The 25,458-nt window shown below is 37.4% G+C and overlaps 1 protein-coding gene across 1 annotated transcript; it reads right to left on the reverse strand.

Moving 5' to 3' along the window:
- Nucleotides 1-811: 811 nt before the first annotated feature.
- slc45a2 (solute carrier family 45 member 2) lies at nt 812-22,502 on the reverse strand. Its single transcript, XM_008423772.2, has 7 exons — nt 21,816-22,502; nt 17,075-17,251; nt 10,244-10,635; nt 8,896-9,039; nt 5,130-5,253; nt 4,382-4,587; nt 812-2,845 (listed from the first exon to the last, which is right to left on the reverse strand). The coding sequence occupies exons 1-7, from the start codon at nt 22,285-22,287 to the stop codon at nt 2,624-2,626; spliced, it is 1,737 nt and encodes a 578-aa protein (XP_008421994.1). The 5' UTR covers nt 22,288-22,502; the 3' UTR covers nt 812-2,623.
- Between the last annotated feature and the right edge of the window lie 2,956 nt (nt 22,503-25,458).

The raw sequence follows: 25,458 nt of genomic DNA on the forward strand, positions 1-25,458 counted from the left end.
ACCATACAAACTCATAATTTAACTCAAATTCAAAAATAAATACTTCATTGATCGCGAAGCGAAATTAAATGTCATAACTCATATTAATTAGAGAAAATGATTAGAATTATCTTTAAATCACTTCATATTCATGAATATTACCATTTACAGAAGATTTAAACATTTTGCTAACAAAACTACAAGCTTGATTGAAACTGTTCTGTTTCATCATATGTAAATGTATTTAGGTCTTGCAACACTGCAGTTTCTGGAAGTCAACTCTCCAACCTGCAACTGCACTTAAACTTTCTAACACTTTCAGACAGTCAGAAAACGCAGCAATCCACCAAACTCCATCGAAGCCTTGAGGGCATACGACTTAACCCTGTTAATGCTCACACTGCTGTAAATGTCTTCTCTGTTGGATTTAATTCTAACCACGTTACAAAATTTGCTGACAGCACAACAGTTATTGATCCTGTGAGAGAGGTAAAGCAGAGCAGTGAACCCAGCTCTGAGGATCAGATAGTCTTTTAATCAACTGGAAGATCTGCTCTTCATTCTTCACCACTCATCATTGGTTAGAGTAAAGGACAGAGTAATTTGCCTGCAGCCATAACTTCAGAAGTAAACATCATAGCCTCTGGCTACATAACAGCCTCAGATCCCGCTGGAGACTAGTGAAGACAGACATTTAGGGGAGATTCCACTCTGTAAATGTTTTTTTTATTTTTTTACATATTTTATACATAGAAACATATTGTAACTCATTCTCCCACCCCAAATAATGTACCACCTAAGGATTCGATTTGTGATCTAACATTGTCTTCAGACTATTCCCAATCCCAATCCTAACAAGAATAAGTTTAGCCTTATTCTTGTGGCTAAACTAAGAACTAAACTAAATTTAATTAATCTAAAAGTGAAATGTTTCAATATGATGTTTGATTGTCTGAAAAAAAGTCTGGTAAACATTTTTTAAAGAATAAGAAAATATATTTATTGTTTTTACAATTGTTTAATGTGGCTAAAGTTTTGCAACTATATCAATTTGAATGAGTTGAGGTCCAGATTGTGACAGCATAAGCTGGTCACTCCAAGACCACCCAACTTATCTGCACCCTGCCATTAAAAGGTGTAAGGAAACTCAAGTTAACACAGCTTCAATAAGCTGCTGCTTCTACCTATCAGTCAGCAAAAATAAACAGAAATTGTTCTGCAGAAGATTACAGGCCGGAGTACCCTTGTTAGACAGGGAGCTGATGTGTAACGTTTTTCTTCTTTCTTAGACATTTTAGGTGGCCCTAGAGGCCTTTACTCACAGTAATCAGACGGAAAATGTACAGAAAGAAAGGAGAAGACATCTAACAAAAGTCCTTATGTCTGGTTGGTTGTGTCAAGCTCAAGGAATTATTACAACAACACAAAACAAGCTTCAGGACAGTATTTTGACAAAACGTTTGATGTTGAAAAGAAAACAGCAACAGCAAAACCACTTCCTGGATAGTAGATAGATATTAGGATTAGGGGTATTCTAATACCCCTAATCAATACCTGCTAATACAATTAGCAGTATTCTGTATTACTAGGATGCAAACAATACTTTTTTTCTGTGACGACTCTGCATCTTCTTTTCCCAAGTGTATTAACTCTCCTTCTCAGAATTTAATGCCAGTCCTCCATTAGTACTACTAGGCCTCAAACATTTGAACAACATAACAAAGAAGCTTTATTTATTTATTAAAGCAGCACCATTAAGTTTATTTTAAATGAGTATCATTCCATATTATTTAGTGAAGAAATTAAAAAAATGCAGCCTATGAAAAACATGATTGAGGCAGATTATTCTTATCAGAAAGTAGGTCAAGATCTCAGTTTGACTTAGTTTCAAGGATCCAGCATGTTGAGGTGAGTAAATCTTCATCAGCATAAACGTCATAGGGGTAGACTGATATATATAATCATTCAGCCATTTACTAGCATTCTTATGCTGTCCTTTTATAGGCTATTAGGATATATGTTTACATATTTCCACAGCAACACAGGAAGTCAGCATTCGCACTATCTGTAACCTAAGCTTTTCCTTTGTACACCGGTGTTGCACATTCACAAATCTAAGACATTATTTTATTATAGTACTGCTATTTCTTTAACGAATAAAGGTTTGTGACGTAGGTCATGTGACTGGGACAAGGAAGGAGTTTTAATGATGGAGATAATATTAGAAGGTTCATAGTCTTGTGATTTTACTGCTGGCCTACCAGGACAATGTGGTAAAATTTGTTGTAATTTACATAAATACAAATCCACTGTACTACTTTGTAACAGTGAATTTGTTTTGGTTATATTTCTCGTTTGAGACATGAACTCAAAGCAACATGTTTATCTTTTTGTTTCCAATGTGTTTCGTGGTTTCGACAAATGTCAGAAAGTCGATGTGAAATTAAAGAGAAATTAAACAGAAGTAAAAAGTGTGGACTCCCTGCGACGAGAGCAGTCACACCTTTGGTCTGCACAGCAAACATAAAAAAAAAAGTAAAACAAGTGAGCACACCCTTTCAGAAAACCATCAAACAATATAACAAAGAGGCTTTATTTATTTATTCATTAATACAGCACCATTAAAATTTATTTCATAGCAGTGTCATTCCACATATCTGATAAAGAGAGCAATGAAAATGCAGCCTATCAAAGACATAGCGGAGGCTGACAGGACAACCACAATTACACTTCCAGCTGCGATGACCAGACCTCCGAGCCCCGCTCCCACAATGATCTGAGCCAGCTGGACCATACAGGTGAGCGCCGCGCAGTCCATGCCGGTGCCTCGAGGGCTTTTGTTGCCGCCTTGTAGCTTTGGTTGTTCCTGGAAGAACAGCAGGTAGTAATACTGACGATTAGTGGGAAGAAAGAGTCTGGGCAAAATAGAAATATCTGACTTTGTCTGAAACAAAAACTGTTTGTGACAAAGAAGATTGACTGGTGAGTAACATTAGCCCTGGACATGATAAGGGCAACACCTCAAACAGCCCCATATTTTTAACTCCTTCTCTCCGCAAAAAACTTGCTTTTTAAATTTCAATACATTGCTCAAATAAGCAAAATTATTTGATGTCTTATCACACAACGATGCAGCTCTGGCTTCTGCTTTGTGCAATTATCATTGGAGCAACACAACAAAACCAACTGGGCCACATGATTTAAATATTAAAATATAATCCTAATGCCAAAGCCTTTGTGCCACTTTCACATATCTTTGAACTGGTATTAATCATTTACATTTATACCTAGGGACTTGCCAAAAACAGGACTAACACAGGCATAGGGAGACTTTTTCTAATATCCTAAATGAGGCTTCAATTAAAAAAAGATACTATAATAAAAAAAATGATCATGCATGAATTCTCATGATACTAGCTAATATTATTAAATCAATGTTGTTTTTTCCCTTATTGTTATAATTATTCACATCCTTATGCATGCACACAACTCAAAAGAAAATAAAAAAAAACACCAAATGCAAATATCTAACATATGATTTGCAAAAACACTAAGTTTAAAAATCCAAAACAAAAGAAAAAACTGTTTTTAAACACCAAATTAATAAAACTATGACTCTGTATGAGCAATAGTTTTCATTCAAAGTGATTTTTAACCAAATGGAAAACAAATCTTTTTTTTCTTTGATGCATTAACTATTTAGATGTTCTTTTAAAATAAATACTAACATTGCTTAGTTTGTATATTATTCATAATTATGTGCTTACTTGTGTATTACAACAAACACACTCCTGCCTTTATTCATAAATATTTATAAATATTCATAAATATTCCTGGTAAGTGGCTTGTTTTAAAAGTAATTTTAGGATTGGTTCACAAGAATACAGCAACTGATCTGCGGTTGATTCTATTTTTTGTGTCTCTACTCTCAACACATCTTACTATACAAAAGAAAAAAGACTACTAAATGCTGTAGTGGGAAGTGGGACGTGCTGTAGTGAGCAATTCAATTTAACTCAACTCAACTCAACTCAACTCAACTCAACTCAACTCAACTCAACTCAACTCAACTCAACTCAACTCAACTCAACTCAACTCAACTCAATTCAAGGGTATTTCATCAAGGACAGCACAGTAAACGATGCTGCATGATGAAAACAAAGCAATCACTGTTTCATACGAAGGTTTTCTAAGCACAGACTAATTTGCAAACCCAGTCGTTGATTGGATCTTTTTTTTTAAAAGACTGTCCATTTCTAATGTCACTTATAAATAGAACCCAAAAAGCTTGTGATTGGTGGAAACTAAAAAGGGGATCAACACAGACAGACTTACTGTGGACTTCCTGAATTACATGAAAGAATCTCGGATTTAAGCATAAAATATTTTGTCTTCTATGTACCTCCTCCTCACGCTGATACTCTGCAATTAAGTTGAATGGGATGGTGTAGAGCGTGCTGGACATGACGCCAAACACGCTGCAGAGGATGAGCGTGGCGATGACATCCGGGAAGAGGCCGATTAGGCTGGTTCCCATGCCGAACACAAAGTAGCCCATGAAGTATAAACCTTTGAGGCCAATGTATGGAAGCAGGAACCGCTGCACATCTGAAAAAAAACAAACAAACACACAACCAAATGTGTCACAAATCGCTACAATTATTAGAAAACAGCAAAGGCATGTGTTGTTTCCAGGGAATTGGTGGATTATGTGATAACTACTTTGACTTTTATAGTCCACATAATGACATTTATGCAGGCACCTAACTCCATCTGCTGTAACGCTACAAAACAACATATTTTTTTATTGTTTCCAGACGTAGCTTCATTATATGGTAATTTGCCTTTACGTCAAGGAGATTATCTCCCTCTGCTTTTGGAATTGTTATTTTACTCAAGGGTCTTTCCTTGCTCAGACCTACTTTTTGTTTCAAGTACACATGGCCCAGATCAGCTCTGAGGTGACCGGTGCAGAGCCTGCTAATGAGAAGCAGCAACCTGGAAACTCTGATTGCCCACTGCCATCTGATTCAGTGCGTGACCTCGTCTGACTCTCACGCGTCTGGACGTTAATAGATGGTGATTTCTATAACGATGGTGGAGAATGAGAAACAAACTTTGCCACAGAGACACCTGGCGCATCCACTTACACGAGTAGAGAGCAGAAGACACGGCATTAATACACAATCCCCAGCAGCCGACTTCTACACCTCTCTCATATGTGGCGTACGCTGTAGAGTTGTGTTCCGCATAAGGATTTCCTTTGTAAACAATCTGCAAAAAAAAAACGGGGAGAGCAGAGTAGTGTGATTAGGAACAAGAGTGTTAAAACGTCTTAACAACACACAGCTTTATTTAAAATGACCAACTTCTGTAATAAATGCCGACGATCTACAATATATGACGTTAACTGATGACTGGGATTGGTTGAATTTTCAACTTGATTGACTCTGACCGACATCAGATGGTCGGAAATTTAGACACAAAACCTTGTTCTGAACACTAAACAACACTCTTCTGTGTAAAAGTTGTTTCTGAGGAGAGAAGAATCAATGAGCTATTTTTAGAGTCACCGATGGGTTTAAAAGTGAACTTAGAGAATCCACGAAAACTTGAGAGGCTTTCCAGAAGGAAAGCGTATTTTCTTAGATTGAGTAAACAATAGAGGCTAAATTGAATCAGAAATATTAGAATCATATTTGGAAACCTCAGAATTAAAGTAAATATCCACATTTTCAAGGGATTAGACACAGAATCTGATGTTTTAATAACGCAGGCTGTGCTTGTGTCTTATATAAGATCTTTTTTTTTTGTTTATTTCAACTTGTTAAAACATTTCAACAATAGCAGAGCACACATTTCTTGCATCTTCTGTAGATCTGAAAATATTATGAAACATGATATTAATGAAATATTTTTGCTTTTTTTATGTTTGTCAGAGAACGCAAACCAATCCTTTTGCCACCATCTGCCCCCTCACGGAAATACATATTAATGAGCTGAAACAGATCAAAATGTTTCAACGCTGTGTTCTTTTTCTCCTCATAAATTTGTTGCTCTCACTTTGCCTGATTATTTGCAGCTTATTTTTAATTAACATAGTGACTGCACAGTGGCAAAGTGTAAGGGCCATCAGCATATTAAGAGAAAGCTGTAAGGGGGAGTCTAGATAAATAATAAAAAAAAAGTTTCTAATTTAATTTCAATACCATCCACCTATCAGATGTCATTATCCTTGAACAATGCATCACCTGTTACTCTAATATTAATATGCGCGAGTAAATCAGTGTACCTGAAGGAAACAATTACTGTGGAACACAACACTGAGTGGTCAGAGATGAAATATTTTAATGTATGTTTAGATATTACTGTGAACAACACCACATTATAGCTTTTAAATCTTTTTCTTTTAGTGGTGGAAGTTTATCAGAATGAGTTACCCACACATCATTACATTTATAAATGACTAGAAGTACTAAGACATTGGGTGGTAAATTACTAACAACAGGGACAAATAGCCTACAAAACAGCCACAAGGCCAGTAAGATGAGTTGTGCTCAAACATGTAATTTACTTTTTTTTATTTTCTGATTGCATAACCATTGCTAGGAGCTTTATTTGTCATTTTATGTGCTAAATCACACATATTGTTCAGCTGAGCACCTTGTGTTCATACTGAACATACAGAAAGCAGACCAGTTCGGGGGAGAAGCTGTCAGTCTGAACATAATAGTCTGTGACTGGAGTCTCCTGAAAATCTCAGCTGTTGCAGGGTAAGGTTTGGAAAAGTACCAGGACAAAAATGAGACAGATGCGGGCTGAGATCATTGACTCCATCACCCAACAATCAATCTTATCTAGAGACTGTTTGCTAAGTACGTTCCATATGTACGTGCATTTCACCCTTTCATGCCAAAGGGGTTTAATGTTCCACATTTTCTCCATCACGTTTTTTTTTTTATGTTTTCATTTGCTGGCTCTATTCATGTTCTCACTCCCACCTAATCGCATATGGATACATGATGAAGGCCCCTGGCCTCATTCTTCAGTTTGATAGACGGAAACAGAATTTCATTAACATCTTAATTAGACTATAAAAGATCTCCATGAAATGTTTTTACCAAGCTGATTCTCTGACTGCGGGATTTGCCATGAGGTAACCTAGCAGAAGGAATAAAAGCTCATTACAGAGAGAAATGTCCTGCTTTGGTTGTTCTGCAGGGTTCTAATGTGTACATGAGCCCGTTGGTCAGCAGCCAGAGTGGTGCCCTTTGTGTTAAAGGGAGAGTTCACGTTTTCTGAAGTGAGGTTCTATAGTAGATATCTCTCCTTTCTGAGGAGCTAACTTGCTTGTCTGAAAGCAGTAAAGATTGAAGTGGACTTGGAGGAACTCCAAATTAAAAAACGTCATGGCGGACTATGGGGCTTTAAACTTCTCTAATGTTTGTAGGTGGTTATTTGCACAGGAAGCGGAAATAACCTGTCACCGGTTGTCTCCCTGGGTGAAACTCATACTGAGAGCTGAACATATGTAAAGGATTTCCAGCAAACAGCAGACAGAAAGGTATTTGAGGGTAAAAATCTATTACACTAATTGCAGATTCAGTCGGACACAACATTATCCATTAGTAGATGGACTCCTGAAATGGGAGATGCTCCAACAGACGGTTATGAAACTAAAGATCGGGATGTGCTGTGAATCCATATGATGAGGACATAGAGATGATGACTCAGTGTCTAACATATTCCCTCCACTTCCGTCTAGATGTGGTGAATCTGTATGCTGTTATCCACTGTTACAGCCAGTGGCCATGCATGTTTTCTTTTCTTTCTTTTTTGTATATCTGCAGCTTCTAATCAAGTTGACTCCATTTGGAAGTGGGTGCAGCCCTGTTGTCCTGTGCCACACCCTGAGGCCTACCGTGATTGGGTCATCAATTGCCGGCTCCACTAATCACTGTTGAGGCCTCCCTTTTAAAACCAAGGACTTCCTGGGAGAAGGCACGGCTAGTTTCTTTGTTGAGACAGCTTGTCACTTTGTTGGGTGTGTGTGTGGGATTACTGTTAACAGTTTGTATTTTGTGAGCTTTTCTGTAAATCTTGATAGATTTGATCCCGTGGTTTTTTTTGTACTGCTAGTAGAGAGTTGTGGTCTACTTTGGCTTTGTTCATTTTTGACTGTTTCAACAGTTTTGACCCTGTGGGGTTTTGTAACGCTACTCCAGATTTGTAGCTTATTTTATTTGTTTTATTTTGGTTGTTTAACCTGGACGTAAATCCACTGTGGTTACGTTTTTGGCTCACAGCTCTGATTGTTTGTGGATTTTGTGTTTTATTTAGTACTTATTGGCTTTAAGCTTTCACCCTTTTTTGATTATTGTTAACTTTTTTTCCCCTTTGTGTCAGAAACTCAAACAATAAACTTCTAAATTGTTAAACCTTAACATCTAGATTTCTTTAATGTTACTTCCCTTTCCCCTGGCTGAGCCGGGTCGTAACATCCACCCACAGTCTTTTTGGTCTGGTGCTAGATGAACAATCTAGATCTATACATTTTAAGTTGTTTTATTCTCACACAAGAGATTTTAGTTGTATAAAAATGATTATAAACTGAATCTCCCCAGTGTATGAATAGTTTTTGATTTATCTGTGTATAAAGAAAGTGGTTCTTTTTGAATAAAAGGGATGTTTTTGTCAGAATATTGCATAAAATGCCTTATGGTTGAAAAATAATTATATATTTTATACATTTTTTGTATAAAACGAGTCATTTCACCACAATTCTTTCCCCATTGCAACCATTATTTTATAAAAAATAAAAAACAACATATTAAAAGAGTTTATTTCTCCAAAATTGCTATTATTTATCAAAATCTAAGAATGAAAGCACAAATGCAAGCCCAAACTAATCATTACCTGTCCCATGAAATCAGTAAAGAAGAGCATGTTGCAGAGAAAAGCCGCCCATCCCAGCAAGTGACTGATGCACAGGCAGCGGTGGTGGCTTGGCATGTGGATTATAGCTTTCATCAGGGACCTGAACGTCATCTTCTTCTGCTCCTGCGGAAGCAAAGATCCAAGATCAATTCGAAGACTTGCAGTCACATTTGACTAATTGTTGTTCTGGCAAGATTTCAAAGATTCGACAGCTAAGAAAGCATTCAGAGAGGAAAAGACTTTTTAGCGGAATCAAGGTCAAGTTACGATATACAAAGGTGTCACATGTTGGGTCAGAAAGGTAAGAAAGGACTGTGCTGGCTCGCATCAAATACAGCTGTAAAAACAAGTTGAATATTAATAACATTAAAACTACTGACAGGAAAGAGGGATATTGTAGATTTGTTCTTAAAATGTAATGTAAATTTGGGAGACGTCAAGCGCGAGTTGTCTTCTCAAATCAAAATAACAATCCAGTCAACATATCCATGCCGGCCTAACATACCATCAAGCAGAAGGTGATTCTGCAAAAATAACAGACACTTTTGATGTGAATAAACGACTGACTCATTCTGTGTGTCACATGAAGATGTTTCAACATATACAGAATGCTGCAGGTTTCAGATAAAGACAGTGAATAAGAGATTTGGAAAATGATAGTTTCTCAACTTTCACCTGCTCTTCATCTTTTAAAAATATTAATTAATAACAAGTAGGTATGAAATCACCTTTAAATTATGTAAGCACGCTTTCAGGAATACAAAGTTGAAAGTGTTAGTCTGCTTTCTCAGTTTTAAATCACAGCTTGGGAATTGTGCCCAAACTTCTGAAGCTCATTTGATTTGAATGCATGCTGGTATTAAACTAAAAGGCAGAAAAGACCAAACAGTATGAATATAAAAAATAGAACTCATTCGTCGTGACCTTAATGCATAAATGTCTGCATAAATGCAGGTATGATGTTGCAAAAAGGAAAAAAAAAGACTGATAAAAATATTTGTATACATGCAATGTTTCACATCTATTGTAATTTCCTTACATTGTTGGAGTGTGTAGATGTGTGATTAAAGCAATAGAGAGGGGATGCTGGAGTTTTTGATTGTTTGCTCTTCACAATGAATCCATGTGAAGATTCACAATGAAGCAGTTTTCTTAGAATATCAAAGAAATTCTAAGAAACTTCCATGGCCATGCCAACAACAACAACAGCAACTAAAAAAAAATTAAAATAAAAAAATAAAAAAATTCCAAACTCCAATGCCTATTCAAACTGCTTTAAAAGTAGACTCATAATGATGGATTTAGCTGAAACCCACAGATCAAGCACCTTGTTTGGCTGCTTGGAACTGGATGTCACTGCGTTAGCTTCTCCCAGAGCTGAGAAGGATCGCTGCCTTTCGCCCAAAGCTGAATAGGATCTTGGCCTGACGTCTGAAACAGATGTGGGGGCTGCGGTAGGGCTGGGCTCCTTACTGAGTGCTCCGTAGCCGTTGCTTTGGGAGCCTAGTAAGCGGAGGGCACTGGGAGAAGAGCAGTCAGGATCAGGGTCCTTGCACAGTGGTTGTTCTGGGATGCTAAACAGGTGCACGGTGAGGAAGAAGCCCCAGGTGAGAGCCGAGAAGAAGTAGATGACTTGGTACTCGGAGCCCAACAGACGACCGAGGACAGAGTGGCCCCAGTCCATAGCTCCCACCAGGTAGCCACAAGCTCCGCCCAGTCCTGAAAAACACAGAGGCAGAAATCAGAAAAGTTGATGATTCTGATTTGAGCCAAGGGAAGTGAGGCAACAAAACATTTCAAGGTGCTACAGCACTAGCACAGACACAAGATGGATAGCCAGTTACACTCATGTTAGTGAGGATAGACTCATATTAGTAGCATCAACCAGAGAGACGTCTCCTCCTCACTACGGCATAAAAATCACGCTGAGTGCCTCATCGGCTAAGAAGAAAAACATGCTTAATCCTTGTGTTTTATTCTGATACCTTTAAATTGGTGTTATCTCAAGCATTTCACTAAAACAATTCCTTATTCTACGTCTTTTATGTCTGTAGGAAAAATTTGATTGCTTGATTGGTTTGTGCACGGTTGTTCCATATGTTAACACTTGCTTCATAGTGGTGATTATTCTGGATCAGAAAACAAGGGCATTCAGGTTTCTGTCTGAATGCAGCTGCTGGATTGCAAATGAGACACAAAGTCAATAATCAGGCAGCAAATGAGACCCCTCAGGAATATGAATTTTTATCCATTTTAGCTGTTTTACAGTTAACATTGATAACTAAAGACTGCAGTGGCTCAGCTGAAAATACACCTTAATGTCACGTCAGTCCCTACGCTAACACTTTCATTATTAACTCTTCCCAATGTCTTTCCTGTAGAAACAAACCAAGAAGTAACAAAAAGATCTGAGACAGCAACCTTAACGAGCATTTCAGTACAAAGCAGCCAACATTTTATGGTAACAAGAGTTAAACAGGAAGCTTCTATAACCGTGTAATTAGCGGCTGAGCTCTGAAGTCAACACCTTTGTTGTTTTCTTAATGTATGCTGCCTTACCGAAGGAACATTTATGTAATGTTTACTGAAGTAGAGAGAAAAACACTTCACATACCTGCACTATGCACAGAGTGAGTTCCTGTATGTAACAAATGTGCTCTGATTGGCTTTCTGATTCAAATGACTGCTTTTAAACACTTTGAAGTGCAGTCTTCTCCAGCCAGTCCAAATGTAATGAAGCCATTTTTCCACATTTAAGAAACAGGCAGGTTTAGTATTAATCTCTTCAGGTCTAAGGTTTTCGTTTCTTCTGCTTGACTGGACGACTGATCTCCTCTCAACTTCCTGATCTCTGTTTATGTTCTGGATCTTTGACATAAGTTTAGAGACTTTTCTTTTTCCTTTCAGCAGAAGCTGGGAGCTTTTTGTCCCCTGAGAATATTGAGGCCCTTGAGGATACTGGAAAAGTTAGAAAGAGCAGCATATAAAAAAGGAAATATTTCATAGAGCCCAGAAGAAATTCTATATGTATCCAAAAGCAATTACATAGAAGCGAAAAAGCAATAAAAAATGGTTGCAGCAAGTCTGATTGAAAACGTGATCAAACGACTCACATATATCCGTAAAGAAGAAAAAAACATCTAAAGGCAACTTCAGAAAAAAAGAATAGACATAATAACATTGTGAAGGATTTTTTTTTTTTTTTTTTTTTGCAAGGGATCTTCAGTCAGGTAATATCCATTTTGTTATTTTCCCAATTCAAAGCTCCTCTCATATCCTGAGTGCTCTCTCAAAATATACAGTCTGAGAGATGAGGCTGTCATACGGGGATTCAGTCCTCTTTTGGGTCATTTAACACAACATAATTTATAAAGCCACAGCATGAAAAAAGTGATCAAAACATTGAAACAATGGCTCTGTGGTCAGTACACTTTGTTCTGTGAGCAATCCTCAGAAATTCAATGGATTAAAAAAAAAGCAAAAAACAGTGAAATATAAAACTATGTAAGAGCCAGAGCTCCGCTCTTACATAGAAAGAACGGGTCAACATCGGTAAGAGCTCTAGAGAATACACCTACACTTTACATAAATGGGTTTTATTTTTCAATAAAAGTATTTGAAATTTGAACTGAGATGTTAAAAACTGTCCTTTAGGACGTCTGTTTGCTACAGATCTCACAAAACATCTACCAACCCTGAAGCAATAAAGTTTGGGAAAAATAACATTTCTGTCATTCTTAAACTCTTCCCATGGCAGTACATGCTGCTGTCTGTCAGTAAAGGTCATAAGGCCACAAATATTTCAAAGTAACACCAGCAATCAAATCCCAAAATATCACAGTTTCACTAAAGAGATAGTGTTTTTATTAGCTGTTCCATTTGAGGGATTTGTTAGACTCATTTAACTCAGGAAACATTTTTTTTTCAAGTTTGTTTTCAATGTTGAGCTTAAATAAAAATACTGGTATTGTGTGTAGAACATGTTAGTAAGATCTACTGCATTGCTGTGCACATCTTTGTGATAATGTAACCAGAGAAGAAGCCTGTGTTTCTTGGGCCTTGATGTGACTCACTTCAGCTGTCTAAGCTCCCACTCATGTTTAATTAGACGCACCTGTTTCCAATTACAGCCCCTTCCTCTGTGGGTATTTAGCTAATGTGTTCTACCCCCTCTGTCAGCTTCCATCTTCCTTTGATTCCTCTGGTTGTCAGTGTATTTTTAAGAGTGGGTCTATTACTTCCTAGGTAACTAACCTTTTGAGACTAACAATAATGACTGAACTGGGTAAAAAAATTATTGCTATCAGCTAGTTTTACTCCAGCTTTGCAGTAATTTCCAAATTTCTTTAAGTTTGTTTTACACCATACCCTTATATATCAGTGATCAATCAACTTGCCAAATTTGAACACTGTCATATTCATGCATTCATACCTGCTTAACTTCTGTTATGTGTTGGGGATTTGTTGACACCCAAACTGTCTGTTTTGACTGCTGTTGTTGCTAGGACTCCCATCTATAAATTGTATTTTAAAAAATGGCTGCCTACTCCAGCCCAGGAGCGCCACCCTAATAAAAGCAAGGATGGGGATGAGGGAAAAAAATAAAATAAAATAAACAAACCAAAACAAAACAGAGAAGCTTGCAATTTTTGCCCTTTCATCCTAAAGCCTCACATTCCAGCAGTGGCACGGTGGGATCTCGAGAGTCATGTGCCTGGCCTGTGTTTCTCTCAGCCCAGACCCATGACTGCAGCACATGATGAGCTCAGGGCCGGATTACTTCCTGACTCGCATGCTCAACGCCAGCCGGTGCTTGCTGGCAGCTGATTGCTCCGCTGACGCTCACACCAAACACATCATCTCCCCCCACAGCTCTGGTATTTGCTTGTATTTACTTTTACGCAGGTTTCTGGAGGTCTCACTCGGGAAGTATTTTTGATGTTGTGCTTTGCGGGTTTATGTGAAATGGCAAAATGTGTTCTGTCTCTAGGACGTGTTTTGAGGATGAATCATGCCGTTTCTACGGCCCATAATCCCTGCTGCATATTTGTCTTACTTCAACCAAAGTGATTTGCTGTTCAGTAAACTGAACTGAAATGTGACTGAGTTTGGATCAGAATATATCTTAGTGTTTGTTAAAACATGGCGGTAGCGTGAGGATTATTTTATTATTTAGTTCAATCTAAACACAGGACAAAATGCAAGAGAAAACCTAATGTGTTGAGGCTGGGGTGGAGTTCCCCTTCCAGCAGCAAAACCAACCTTAACATACAGCCAGAGCTATATTGACAGAATGGTCTAGTCAAAGCCTAGAGCTAAATCCACCAACAAATCTGTGGCAAGATTTATTTTCAATCTCACTGAGCTTGAACTATTTTGCAATGATGAAAGGAAACAAATCTCTTAGTCTCTTATATATGCAAAACTGGCAACTGTACCAATGGTGAAAGGGTATTATCAAGATTTTGTGTGGAAAATTATCTTTTCCAAACAGTACTTTTCAGATTTTGTATAATTTTTTCCCCAGTTTCTTTTCACCTCATAATTCCCCAAATTTTCTTTTAGCTCATGATGTAAAATCCTTTGAACTCACATTTACTTTGGAATTGTAGCATTTTAAAAATGAAGAAAGACTCAAGGATATTCACACTTTTGCAAATGACTGCCATAAAAATAACCTACAGTACTTTTTTGCTCTTCTTCTGGACTACTAATTTCATAGCCCGCTGGGGTTTTCACACTTTACCAAATCGCCACTATAATATTTGCCACATTTAAAGCAAAGGTTACGAGTTTAATTTCAGCTGAAAATGTGCCCCTAAACTTTCTGCACAGTGAAATGAAGTGAGGTTAAATGAAATGTCACTGGCCCCCCATCCTACTGTCAGAAATTGAAGAATATATCTCGGAGTAATTTTCTTAAAATTTGAGTTTGTACTTTAAAGGTCTAGGATTGCCAAATCACAGACGTATTTCCCTGAATAAAAATGTAAAACCTCACTTTCTCTTCAGATGTGTACCCAAGTAGCCTAGGGAAAGCATCCAGGACACGAAGGGGGTGGATGCAACTGCAACTCGAGTTACCTCAGATTCTGCACACTTGATGGGACTGAAAGTCTCTAGAGAAAAAGCAAGACATCTGGAAATAAGTGGAAATCTGCAGGAAACCCACTTATACCTGCCTCCATCCACGTAACCTCACGTCGTTCAGCATGTTTCCGAGAACCTTCGCAGCAACCTGGAACAATGTGTACTTTTATCTACCTGACAGCAGAAAGCAGGAAACTATTCATTCAAGCCCATCACGCTCACGACCTGAGAGAAATGAGCAGATAGAGATTCACAAAGAATCCAACCAAAACATGCGTCTGTGTGACTGTGTGGAGGACACGCTACAAAGAGCTTCAAAAGGCTTTCTGTAACAACCATGAACATTTTGTCTGCAACGAGAAGTCGTGGCTGGTTTTCACAAAGTATGCAAACGCAAAGAAGACTTTAAGTCTGATCGTGTCATTTCAGCAATGCAATCTGCTGATTTCTTACTATAGGTATTTAGTAACAATCACTTGAGTTGAGAAAAATGTGAAAAAAACAAGGAAGAGGTAAAATAATTTGTAGAACACAGTTTATATTCAGAGTCTGCGTGGGCCCACAAACTTAGTTAAATTGAAACTGAGTAAAGTTATAACGTAAAAAGTTATCGCTTTCTGACGGACATTAAGGACTTGGTCTAGTTTTTGTAATCTGTGCAAATTTTGTGTTTGTTTTTGTTCTACTTGATGTGTTGATTTGCATATTGTTTGGTTTTCTTGACTTCTTTGTTACAAATTAAGTTGCATTATGATAGTGTTCCATTATCCTCACATCTGTTTCCCATTACTTAATTAACTGACCTGTTTCCTACTCAAGAATCACTTATTTAAGTCTTTGCAGGATGTTTTTTTACAGGTCATTACTATACTGGTCAGGGCAGATTTACCTTATAGGAGCCATATCCTCATCATTCCATGATTGACTCAGAAGGTCTAGGTTTGACATTTTCCAATAAGGATTAAAACTTACAACATGCCTGAAAGGTAAAACTAGTTGGTAAATGTTAGCAGTGCTTACGTATTCTGATGGCCATCCCTAACAGTAACAGAAACCCCCAGGGTTCTCACTCAGACATCCCAGTGAACTTTTTATATGTTGAAGATGCATATAAGCAGCATGCAAGTGGCTCAACAATCTCTTGGTTAAACTTTGTGTATATCAGAATAGAATAGAAATATCCTGTATTGCCCCCACAGTTGGGAAATTCAGATGTAATAGGAGCGTCAGAGTATAACGAATGTTTGTTGATGTTTATTAGAAGTCTAAATGTAGATGTGCTTCTGTTGGTTCACATGCTTCTCAGAAACAACATAGAAAAATGTAAAACAAAGTGAATCTGCACCTAAAACATTCCTAAAGGCAGAGATGGTCTGAGAAAGGAGTAAGCAGAATCACATTTATGGACACTAAATAGAGGGGGCGGCTTCTGATGCTACCTTGTCAAGACTATTTCAGCCATTGCTGCAGCTGTCAAGATTTAAAATATGAGCGACACGCAGGATTTTCCCCAACTTTATGGAAGCAAAAAGTTCAGATCCTTTAATTTCCCACCAGTCAGAGTAGCAACAACCTCTTGGATCAACCTTGAAGAATTTTTGATAATGACGTTAAATGGGCCGGAAGAGTGGCGATATTGTCATTTAGCAAAAACTGTAATTTATCAAATGCCCGTTTAATGACTTTTGCCATTTGTTGCTGCCCATGAAATCAGCTACAAAGCTCAGCCCCAGCTTGACATTCCATTTCTGTGTTTACATTTTAGCTCAATTTGTTAAACAAAATTGTCATTAGTCACTGCTGCTCTGCCCATTCACAGCAGAAATCAAAAGCAAGTTCTCCTGAATCACTGCCACGAATGCTCACGCAGCCCAAATAGCCACCAGAGTTGCATGAGTAATTCAGGAGGCTAAAATAACCCAAGAGCATCTCACAGAACAAACTGGAACAAGCAACTGTTGCAAAATACTTCCTCGAAAACAAAATGGATCAAGTTAAAATCCCCAAAGGAAGCTGTGAGGGACACAATAAGACAAAAAAACTGCATGTGTGCGCAGATGTGGGATACCTGTGAACAGAGCGTGGTAGTGCAGACCTCTCTCCTTGTCTGAATGTGAGCACACATCAAACAGGTAGGCCTTGATAGGGCCGTCGATAAAATCGGCCGCGAAGTCAAACAGCACGACCCCGAACATCACCACGACGATGGCCCAGATGCTCTTCAGTGACCTGTCACTGACCAGCGCTGCAAGAAACAAGAAAACAGATCAACATCCACACATTAGCACAACCATGTCATAAACACCGAACTACGAATGAAGGTCTACAAAAAAATTAAAGTGCAATCACAAAAATTACATTTAAAAAAATAAATAAACTGCAGAGAATTTATATTCGGTCCTAGTCGTTCTTACATTATTTGTTGATCTTGCTACCCTCATCCCTCATTTGAAGACGTGTCTAAGGGTAAAAATTGAGGTTGCCCTTAGTTTGATAGTCACTTATAGATTGGTGAAATTCTTTTACCATCAGCTTAAAGATCTGTCTAAAGTTAAGCCTTTTAGTTCCATGTGCGAATTGGAAACTGTCATTCATCCATTTACAACCTTCCACTTGGATTATTTAGCTCTGTGTTACTAGGCTTCGGCCTTGGTGCTCTGTCACGCCTGCAAATGGTACAAACAGCTGAAGCCCGATTTCTAACTTTCTAATTTTCTTCTAAATATGAAGAAAATATGAGCGTATTAGGGTTAACTCCAGTACTGCTTTCATTGCATCGGCTTCCAATGCAACTTAGAGTCTATTTTAAAATCCTGTTTCTGGTTTTTAAATCTCTAAATGCCTGTATATTTGCTACGCAAGTAAACTATAAATATTGCTTGAATAATTGCTCAGTTACTAACAAATTCATAAAGCCAAAGTAACAATTTCAATCATTTGACAGTTTTTGGGCGATGCACGCATCATCAGTGATTATTGTCATCTTTACTTTTCTTGAACACCAATGGGGTTCTAATCAATACTATTAAACAGTTCCTTTAAACTCCCAACATCAGTGTTTAAAACAAGAACATAATTGCAACACAAACGGCACCAGTGACCATAAAACACACATTATTTGCTTATTATCATGTAACAAAGAACAACAAAGACTGTCTTAAGTTATTTTCCGCTTGTCTGCGACTCCGCTGTAACCCCTGCTGCTCTTGGTAAACTGCTTTGGTCATTGTTAAGATGAGTAAGGACCGCCTGCGGTGAGGAATTTTAGTACGGTCTCAAAGATCCACCCACAGAGCTGCCAAGATTCTTCTTCTCTGCTTATGACGAAGAAAATGCTTGAATTCTTTCTATTTCTGTAAACTTGATGCATCTTGTTTTTAAAGGCACCTGCTGACTGAAAATACTAGTCAAAATGCCACGAGTGAAAGCAGGAAGCATTTTTAGTCTTGCATATTCTGCTGTGAAGATAAATGGAAGAATAAAAGCTTAAAACAAAAGGAAAAAATAATGCAAGGAAGTGGAGCAACGTGTGTTCACTTCAACCCAATAGCAACTTAGCAGTGGCAGCTATCCCAGTCTCTTGTCACACTTTTATTTGTGTTTACTCCATGCTAGATGAAGATGCAACAACTTATCTCATGTTCACTCCTACATCTCAGTTGGCTGTGGTTTCTTATTATTGTTGCATTTCCCATGGAACATTACAAATTAATCACTCTTTGGTTTGGAAGCAATATCACAGCTCTGCAAAAATTAACATTTCAACAAATAAATAAATAAATAAATAAATAAATAAATAAATAAATAAATAAATAAATAAATAAATAAATAAATAAATGATGCTCACAGTTCAGCTACCTAATTCTAAAAAGTAAACTTGTATTACATTACACATATTTTAAACTTTAAAAAAATGTGTGTGGAAAGAATTAGATAATTTATATAAAAATATAACAATCGTTACAGACAAGATCATTCTGTCTCTAAGGATTATGAGAATATCAAAAGAAAATCTAATAGCCTCCAGTTTAAATCTCCGATCAGTCTGGAAATACATTGTCAGATCCAGTCTGAACAGGACACTTTGTTAAGAATGAACAAAACATTTTTTTAAACTATCGTTTGAGATTTTTGAAACCTTTATTCTGTGTTTGAAAAAAAAAAAAAGAACACTATTCTTAATGCGTCTGGCATTTGGATGGGATTAGAGTTGGACAAGCATGTCATTTCATTTTGAGAATAACTAAAAAAAAAGAAAAAAAAGAAACGTGGACTGAATTATTCTGCACTCTTTAAAAAACACTGCTTGTGAATCTTGTCTCTCATTCTTGTGGACAAACACATTTGAACGAAAGCACAACAGAAGACCCATGAAAAGAGAAGCTGGCCCTCAGTGGTGAGAGTGAATGTGGGGTTACAGCTGACCAGAGCTCAGTGTTAACACCCTGGAATCAGACATGTTTTAAATGGCATCATCGTTGCTTCACAAATTAATTTATGTGTTTTTCATTTAGAGAGTGTCTTTTTAGGGCAGCATCTGAATAAGGTCCATCACCGTGGGAACTGCTGCATGGAAAATGGGACGTAAACTGCTTTAGAGAGGAATGTTCGGTGAAGAGACATAAATGTTTCACTGAGACGTAGTTACCAATCTCTAACTTTCCTAATTCAATGAAAGCTTTGAGAGTTAAATTGATTAGCTCGTCTTTGCTTTTTGCTGCCTATCAACTTTTCCACCTCCCTGTAGTTTCTTTCTAAGCTTTGCTCAGAGCCCTTGAAGAAAAAAAAAAAAAAGAAAATCTGGGGTTTCGAGATTGCTTTGAGTGGATACAACACTAGAAGGGAAAAAAAACACTGAGACTGGCGCTTGGACCTTGTTGCGTATTAAAGCAAAAGAACACTAAGAGTGTCTGAAAGGCAACAATTACAGCCTACTTTTATTACCTTTTCGGGGAAAAAAAGTGAATCGCAGTTTCTTCTTGCTTAATCAAACAAGAAAAAGGTGAAAGACGTCAACAAGATTTGGACCTGAGATAATTACACCGAGTTCTGTCAAGTATTTCTGTTCTACATAAAAGGCAACATTAAGTCCATTAAAACCTGAAAAGAAGTGCACTGCAACAGAAATGACATCCAGAGTTTTTTCTTTGGTCTAATCAAAGTGGGAAAGAAATGGTGACAATTATGAAGGCCTTTTCTATAACGCAGATTTAATGAGCTTACTCAAACAACATAAGCAAAAAAAAGGTCATTCCAGGACAGAGAAAAAAAAACTGGAGACTTTTATCAAAGGAAATAAACTCGTACCTATTTCCAATAATATATTACTTGTTCTATTACTACGAGCGTTTTTCATATTTGTGTGTAAAAAAAATTGGTCTTGGATATATTTTTTAAAAGATTTATCAGGGTTTTAAAATGTATTTTTCAATGGGTGGGGGTCATTTTACCCACAGAAGTCAGACATCTGTGGCTCTGTTAATTTCATACTACACAATGTTAAGGAAAACAATTTAGGATTAAAATCAATCGAGACTTGAGGATTTTATGTATTTCTATCACCATTACATTTGAAAAATAAATAAAAATAAATTTACACATTTTGTATTCAGGCACGAACGAGTTTGTTCATGGGTATGAACTGAAAACGGGAAGGGAGAAAATGGGAATGCACGAGTATAACACTAGAGCAGAAATAGGTACTGAAGTGATTTCTCTCTGGTGCTGGGACAATGTTTGAACTATGCAGTGCAGCCCTCTCTGATCTTGTTGGAGCAATAAAGCAGAGCTGTCACAAAGAAAAATAAGTGACATTCTCAGTAAAACAGTTCCTGTAGACAGCCTTTCGAGAAAATACAATTTATCCTCCTTTTCTATAAAATTAAGGTCACCAGTTATGTGTGGAGATCTTCTCGTGATCCTGCCTGGAGCCTTGCTGATTCCCAGAAAACCTTTTTGGTTTTATCCCTTCACATGAAATGATATTTTCTCATCATACATCAGTTCCACGAGACACCAGCTCAGCTCCTATAGCTTCAGTCACCAATTTTAAAACAGGAGTGTCTTGGGATCTTTTGGTCAAATATTTAAGTTTAAGTCAGCAAAATGTTAGTTTTCTTTTCCCCCCTCAAAAGGTCAATAGTCAGAAGAAAAAGTCTGGAGAAAAAAAGAGATATAATTGACAGAAGTGTGCAAAAATAATCAACTGTTATAGTGAAGGTTGATGTTCCCAGTGAAGAAAAGTAAGAAAAACGTACTTTTCTTCACGTGTTGTTATCTTAGTTTGGATTAGTTCTGCTTTGTTCCACTTTAAAAAAAAATAATGCATCAGTTTCTGTGTAAATGAATATCATTAAAGGAAATAATCATCAGCACGGCAAGAAAGAACGTTTTCTCAGGTGTTTCAACATCATATGATAGTCTATGTTTTGTTTTTGTTTTGATACTGCAAAGTTGGACTTTCAAAGTTTCCAACAAGAAATATTTCAAGATGGCCATTCATGTTTGCCCCAAGGTTGACATCAGTTTGTTGCACATATGAAATGTAAAAGTTGCAGATAATAATAACTCATTAATACTTCTTACAGTTCGAGTCAGAAAAAACTAATAACAGTGATGAGCTTCTAATTGCTCCACTAGCACTTAAACAAATAAAACTGAGAGAATTGCATTGTTATTGGCTTTAACTAACAAGTAACATTAAAGAAAATAACAAATTCCAACGCTCAATCATGGAGTAATGTCATTAAAAGCTCCATCTTAACTCTGGGGGAAAAAATTCAAACGCACCAGACATCACCACCTCTCACCTGAAATGAAAGCATCTCCATTGAGGAACATGCTTATCCCTATCAGCATCATGATGCCAAGGACCAGGATGTAAGGCCTCCGCCGCCCCCAAGGGGAGGCACAGTAGTCGCTGGCCGAGCCAATAATAGGTTGCAGTAGGAACCCCAGGATGGGGCTGATCAACCACACAAGACTGTACAGACTGCGAGGAAGGCCCACGCTCAGCAGCACCGGAGTCACAAAGGCCGCCTCGACAGCGTAGCAAAACTCCCGACCAAACATCACGAGGCTGTGCAGGATGAGGCGACCTCGAGAGCGTCTGGGGGGCTCCACGATCCCAAACACGGCGCTCTCTCCGCTGGTCATGGAGTCCTCTTTGGAGCCAGGGTAGTCTGTGGTGTACTGCTGCAAAGATGTGGTGACGTGTTTGCCCGGTTCCGGGAGCTTGCAGGGTTGGGGCCTTGCGGGCTGGTCCTCTGATAACATGGTCATTGTGGAGAGCAGTCACACAGATGTAGGAACACAAGTGAAGAAGACGATGAAGAATCGTAACGGCAAAAGTCCAGGTCCTTGCTCTGGTGCTTAGCTAATCCTCCTCTCTATTGCATAGCTGAGCAATAAGTCCAAGATCCAGTTAGCATGACTTAACAAGTGGAAGGCTGTTCTGTTGACTGAGGGCAGGAAAGCGGGACCCAGGGAAGAAGGAGGAGAGAAGAGAGTGTTCTTGAGAAATTATAGCACCCCCCTTCTCACTAGTAGTAGTAAATACACTGGTCATGTGAGTGTGTGTGCCATCATGTGCAGCAAATGTACGGCCTTAATTTGGGCGGAAAGCCAAAAAAACACCAGTCTGTTATGAACAAACTCCAATTGGGACTTTTCTTATCTTGGCTTTTGATTTTAGTAGGCAGGACTAAACATGAAGACAAAAACAACAAAAATTCCTGAAAAAAAAAAAAAAAAAGATAGGATTGGAGATACTTGACATGGAGCTCAGACCAAAGCATCACACCGTGTAAAGCCAAAGTGCCTCATCACCCTTTTATTACTGCAAACTGCTGGTTAGGTACATTTAATTTATTCAACCAATCTTTATGTGTTGTTATGTATTTCTGGTTAAAAATACTGAAAATGAAGTAATGTAGCTATCAGTAGTTTAATAATCAAATTATTGAATGTTTTCATCCTGTTACATTAACCTGCCTTGGGCTGTAAATAAAAAAAATTGCCCTTGGCTAATTTAAATGACAGACTAAAAAGACTCATGTTTAATAATTTGCATAGTCCTTTAGCTAAAGACCCATAGAAAACCCAAACAGTTCTAGTAATGGTATAAAGCGAGTTTTAAAACGACAGTTTACAAGCTTATCATGTTTATTAAAATGACAATAGCTCAACTTATTAACCAGCTAACACCACTTTGTTAGCTTGTGCTGCTACATACGGTGCAGACAGAAAAAAGGCATAATATTCAACACAAGTTGATGTTAATATTTTTATAGTTTGTCTGAGTCTATATGTTAAAATAAATCAACGAGTGCTGATGCCATGTGTCAAAGAACAAGACTTTCATTAGATCCCAGTGTACTTAAAAAATAAATAAAGAGGTCATTTGTTTCTGCTTGTGTAAAAACCAGTAGAAATGAGGTCTTAATCCTTTCACTGGCTAAAAACTATTGGCTTTATCTGATGAAACATTTATTATTATTAGGGAAATTTGACTTTCAGTTGATGCAATGTTTTCTGTAGTTTGATGTAATTGCTGCATTTCTCTTACTGCAGTTAGTTTAATAAAAAATACCGTCAATAACTTGTTATATTTCAGGAGATAATTATCAAGAGAGGCTTGTTCAACCCCAGATTGCCTCTGTAAATAAATATAAAGCTTTGTTACAGCTGTGGTCTGGTCACAGGTCTTTTTTTTTTTTTTTGTTTCTCTACCTGCCTTTCCTTATTACCGAACTTCCTCTTTTTCTATCCTTGCTGACATATTTTCATCTCATACATTGTTTGCTCTGAATGACAAGAAATGTATATTTTTTCTCTTTGACATCTTCTTTTTGCGCTTGTTCTTAACAGGAGGAGAGTACCTTTTCCTGCATTTTCCATCATATTTATTAAGTTGCTGCAAATCAAAAGTAACCTTAGGCCCTATCAGAGAGGCTGTGTTAAACTTTTTTAATTAAAATGTATCCTACCATGTCCAGAAGGAGCAGCAGCAGCATATCAATATTTTACAAAGAAGCTGAAAAACATACTGAGAAAAACCATTTCTGTTTGCATAATGTTCCCTCAAAATAACAAGAACTGCTTGTTTGTTTTAGGAAAAATAAATGACCTTTAACTTTATTAAGTTCCCAGGAGCACATTTTGATTTAAACCCCCCCACGACCCCACACACACTTAAGAAGGCTGTTTTCTCTATTACTTGTAATAAAGTATTTTTTTACTTCCTGTAATCAACTCATTTGTGTGAATATTTTTGCAACATCATACACAACAAAAACTGCACTACCTGCCAAGATGTTTACCCCAAAAACCTTTTTTACTCAGGAACAGAAAAAAAGTTTGCATTTATTACAACACAGACAAGCAAAGCAGAGGTTCTTGCTCAGTCAGAGCTAATCAGCAGCTTAGACAGCCGCTGATTAGCTGAAGGTTAGGGCTGTCTGTAAAACCGAATGATGCAAAAACAAATGAGTTTTTCTCTAATTGAGTTGGATTTTCCTGTCAAAATGTTTTCGAAATGTTTCTGGAGCATGAATTGTTTTTTTGTTTTGTTTTACCAATTTATTAAAAAAGGTTAGTGTTTCATTTTGATAAAAAGAAGTATAAAAAGTACTGGGTTTTTTATTACCGGAAGCTTTAGGAAAGTTTCAGACGTTTTGGTTTTGTTAAAACACCACATAGTTTTAAATAAATTAATCCAAAGAGAGGCTGACCTGAATTACTTATTTGGAAATAATCTTAACAGTTGTGGACATCTTTCAGCTTGGATCAATGACTTGCTAAAAAAATGAGCAGAAAAAAAAAGGCTCCAGGAAAGATTAAACTGTTGTTGTGAAGCAGCAATATAATCCACCACATAGAGCTCAAATTAAATATGGAAAATGGTAAGTGGGGCCATCTAATTCAGTTACACTGAGTGAATTAAAGGGCAGCGGTGAAGAGATCTTTGAAAGCCTCAAATAAGCTTAAGAGTTTCTTCTGGTATCAAAACTGTCAGAACAATAACAGCCTGTGTTGTCAGACAAAGTTTATACTCTTCAAATCCGTTAAAGGTCCACAGCAATTACCCTACAAACAGTTACGAAGCATTTAAAAAAAAATTACACAAGTCAAAAAGAATTAAATAAAACACACGCAATCCCGTATATTAAGTTCATATCCAGGAAAAAAAAAATACTCTTCACCTGACTGAACTTATATCATTTCTGTCCAAAGTGTAGTCAACTATATGCGGCCCCTGGACTGGTTTTGTGCATCCCGCAACTGCGGTTCAAGAATGATACACATTTAGCCGCCAGCCACGGTAGTTGATGCAACTGGGAGACTTTTTATAGTTTATTAGAACAGAACTGCTTCCCAAAATCTTAAATCTTCTTCCAAAAGCATTCGATGAAACACAAAGTAATCAAGCTTTCTGCTTTTGGTTTGCAGTAA

The sequence above is a fragment of the Poecilia reticulata genome, linkage group LG12 (genome assembly GCF_000633615.1).
Source record: "Poecilia reticulata strain Guanapo linkage group LG12, Guppy_female_1.0+MT, whole genome shotgun sequence".
In the NCBI taxonomy this organism is placed as follows: domain Eukaryota; kingdom Metazoa; phylum Chordata; class Actinopteri; order Cyprinodontiformes; family Poeciliidae; genus Poecilia; species Poecilia reticulata.

Excerpts from the sequence above, each read along its gene's own strand:
- slc45a2 (XM_008423772.2), bottom strand. The coding sequence starts at position 22,287 with ATGACCATGTTATCAGAGGACCAGCCCGCAAGGCCCCAACCCTGCAAG. Across the intron at positions 17,252-21,815 it reads TGGAGATGCTTTCATTTCAG|CGCTGGTCAGTGACAGGTCA; the intron begins GTGAGAGGTGGT and ends TGTTTCTTGCAG. Across the intron at positions 4,588-5,129 it reads GTCTTCTGCTCTCTACTCGT|ATGTGCAGCGGTTCCTGCTT; the intron begins GTAAGTGGATGC and ends GTTTTTTTTCAG.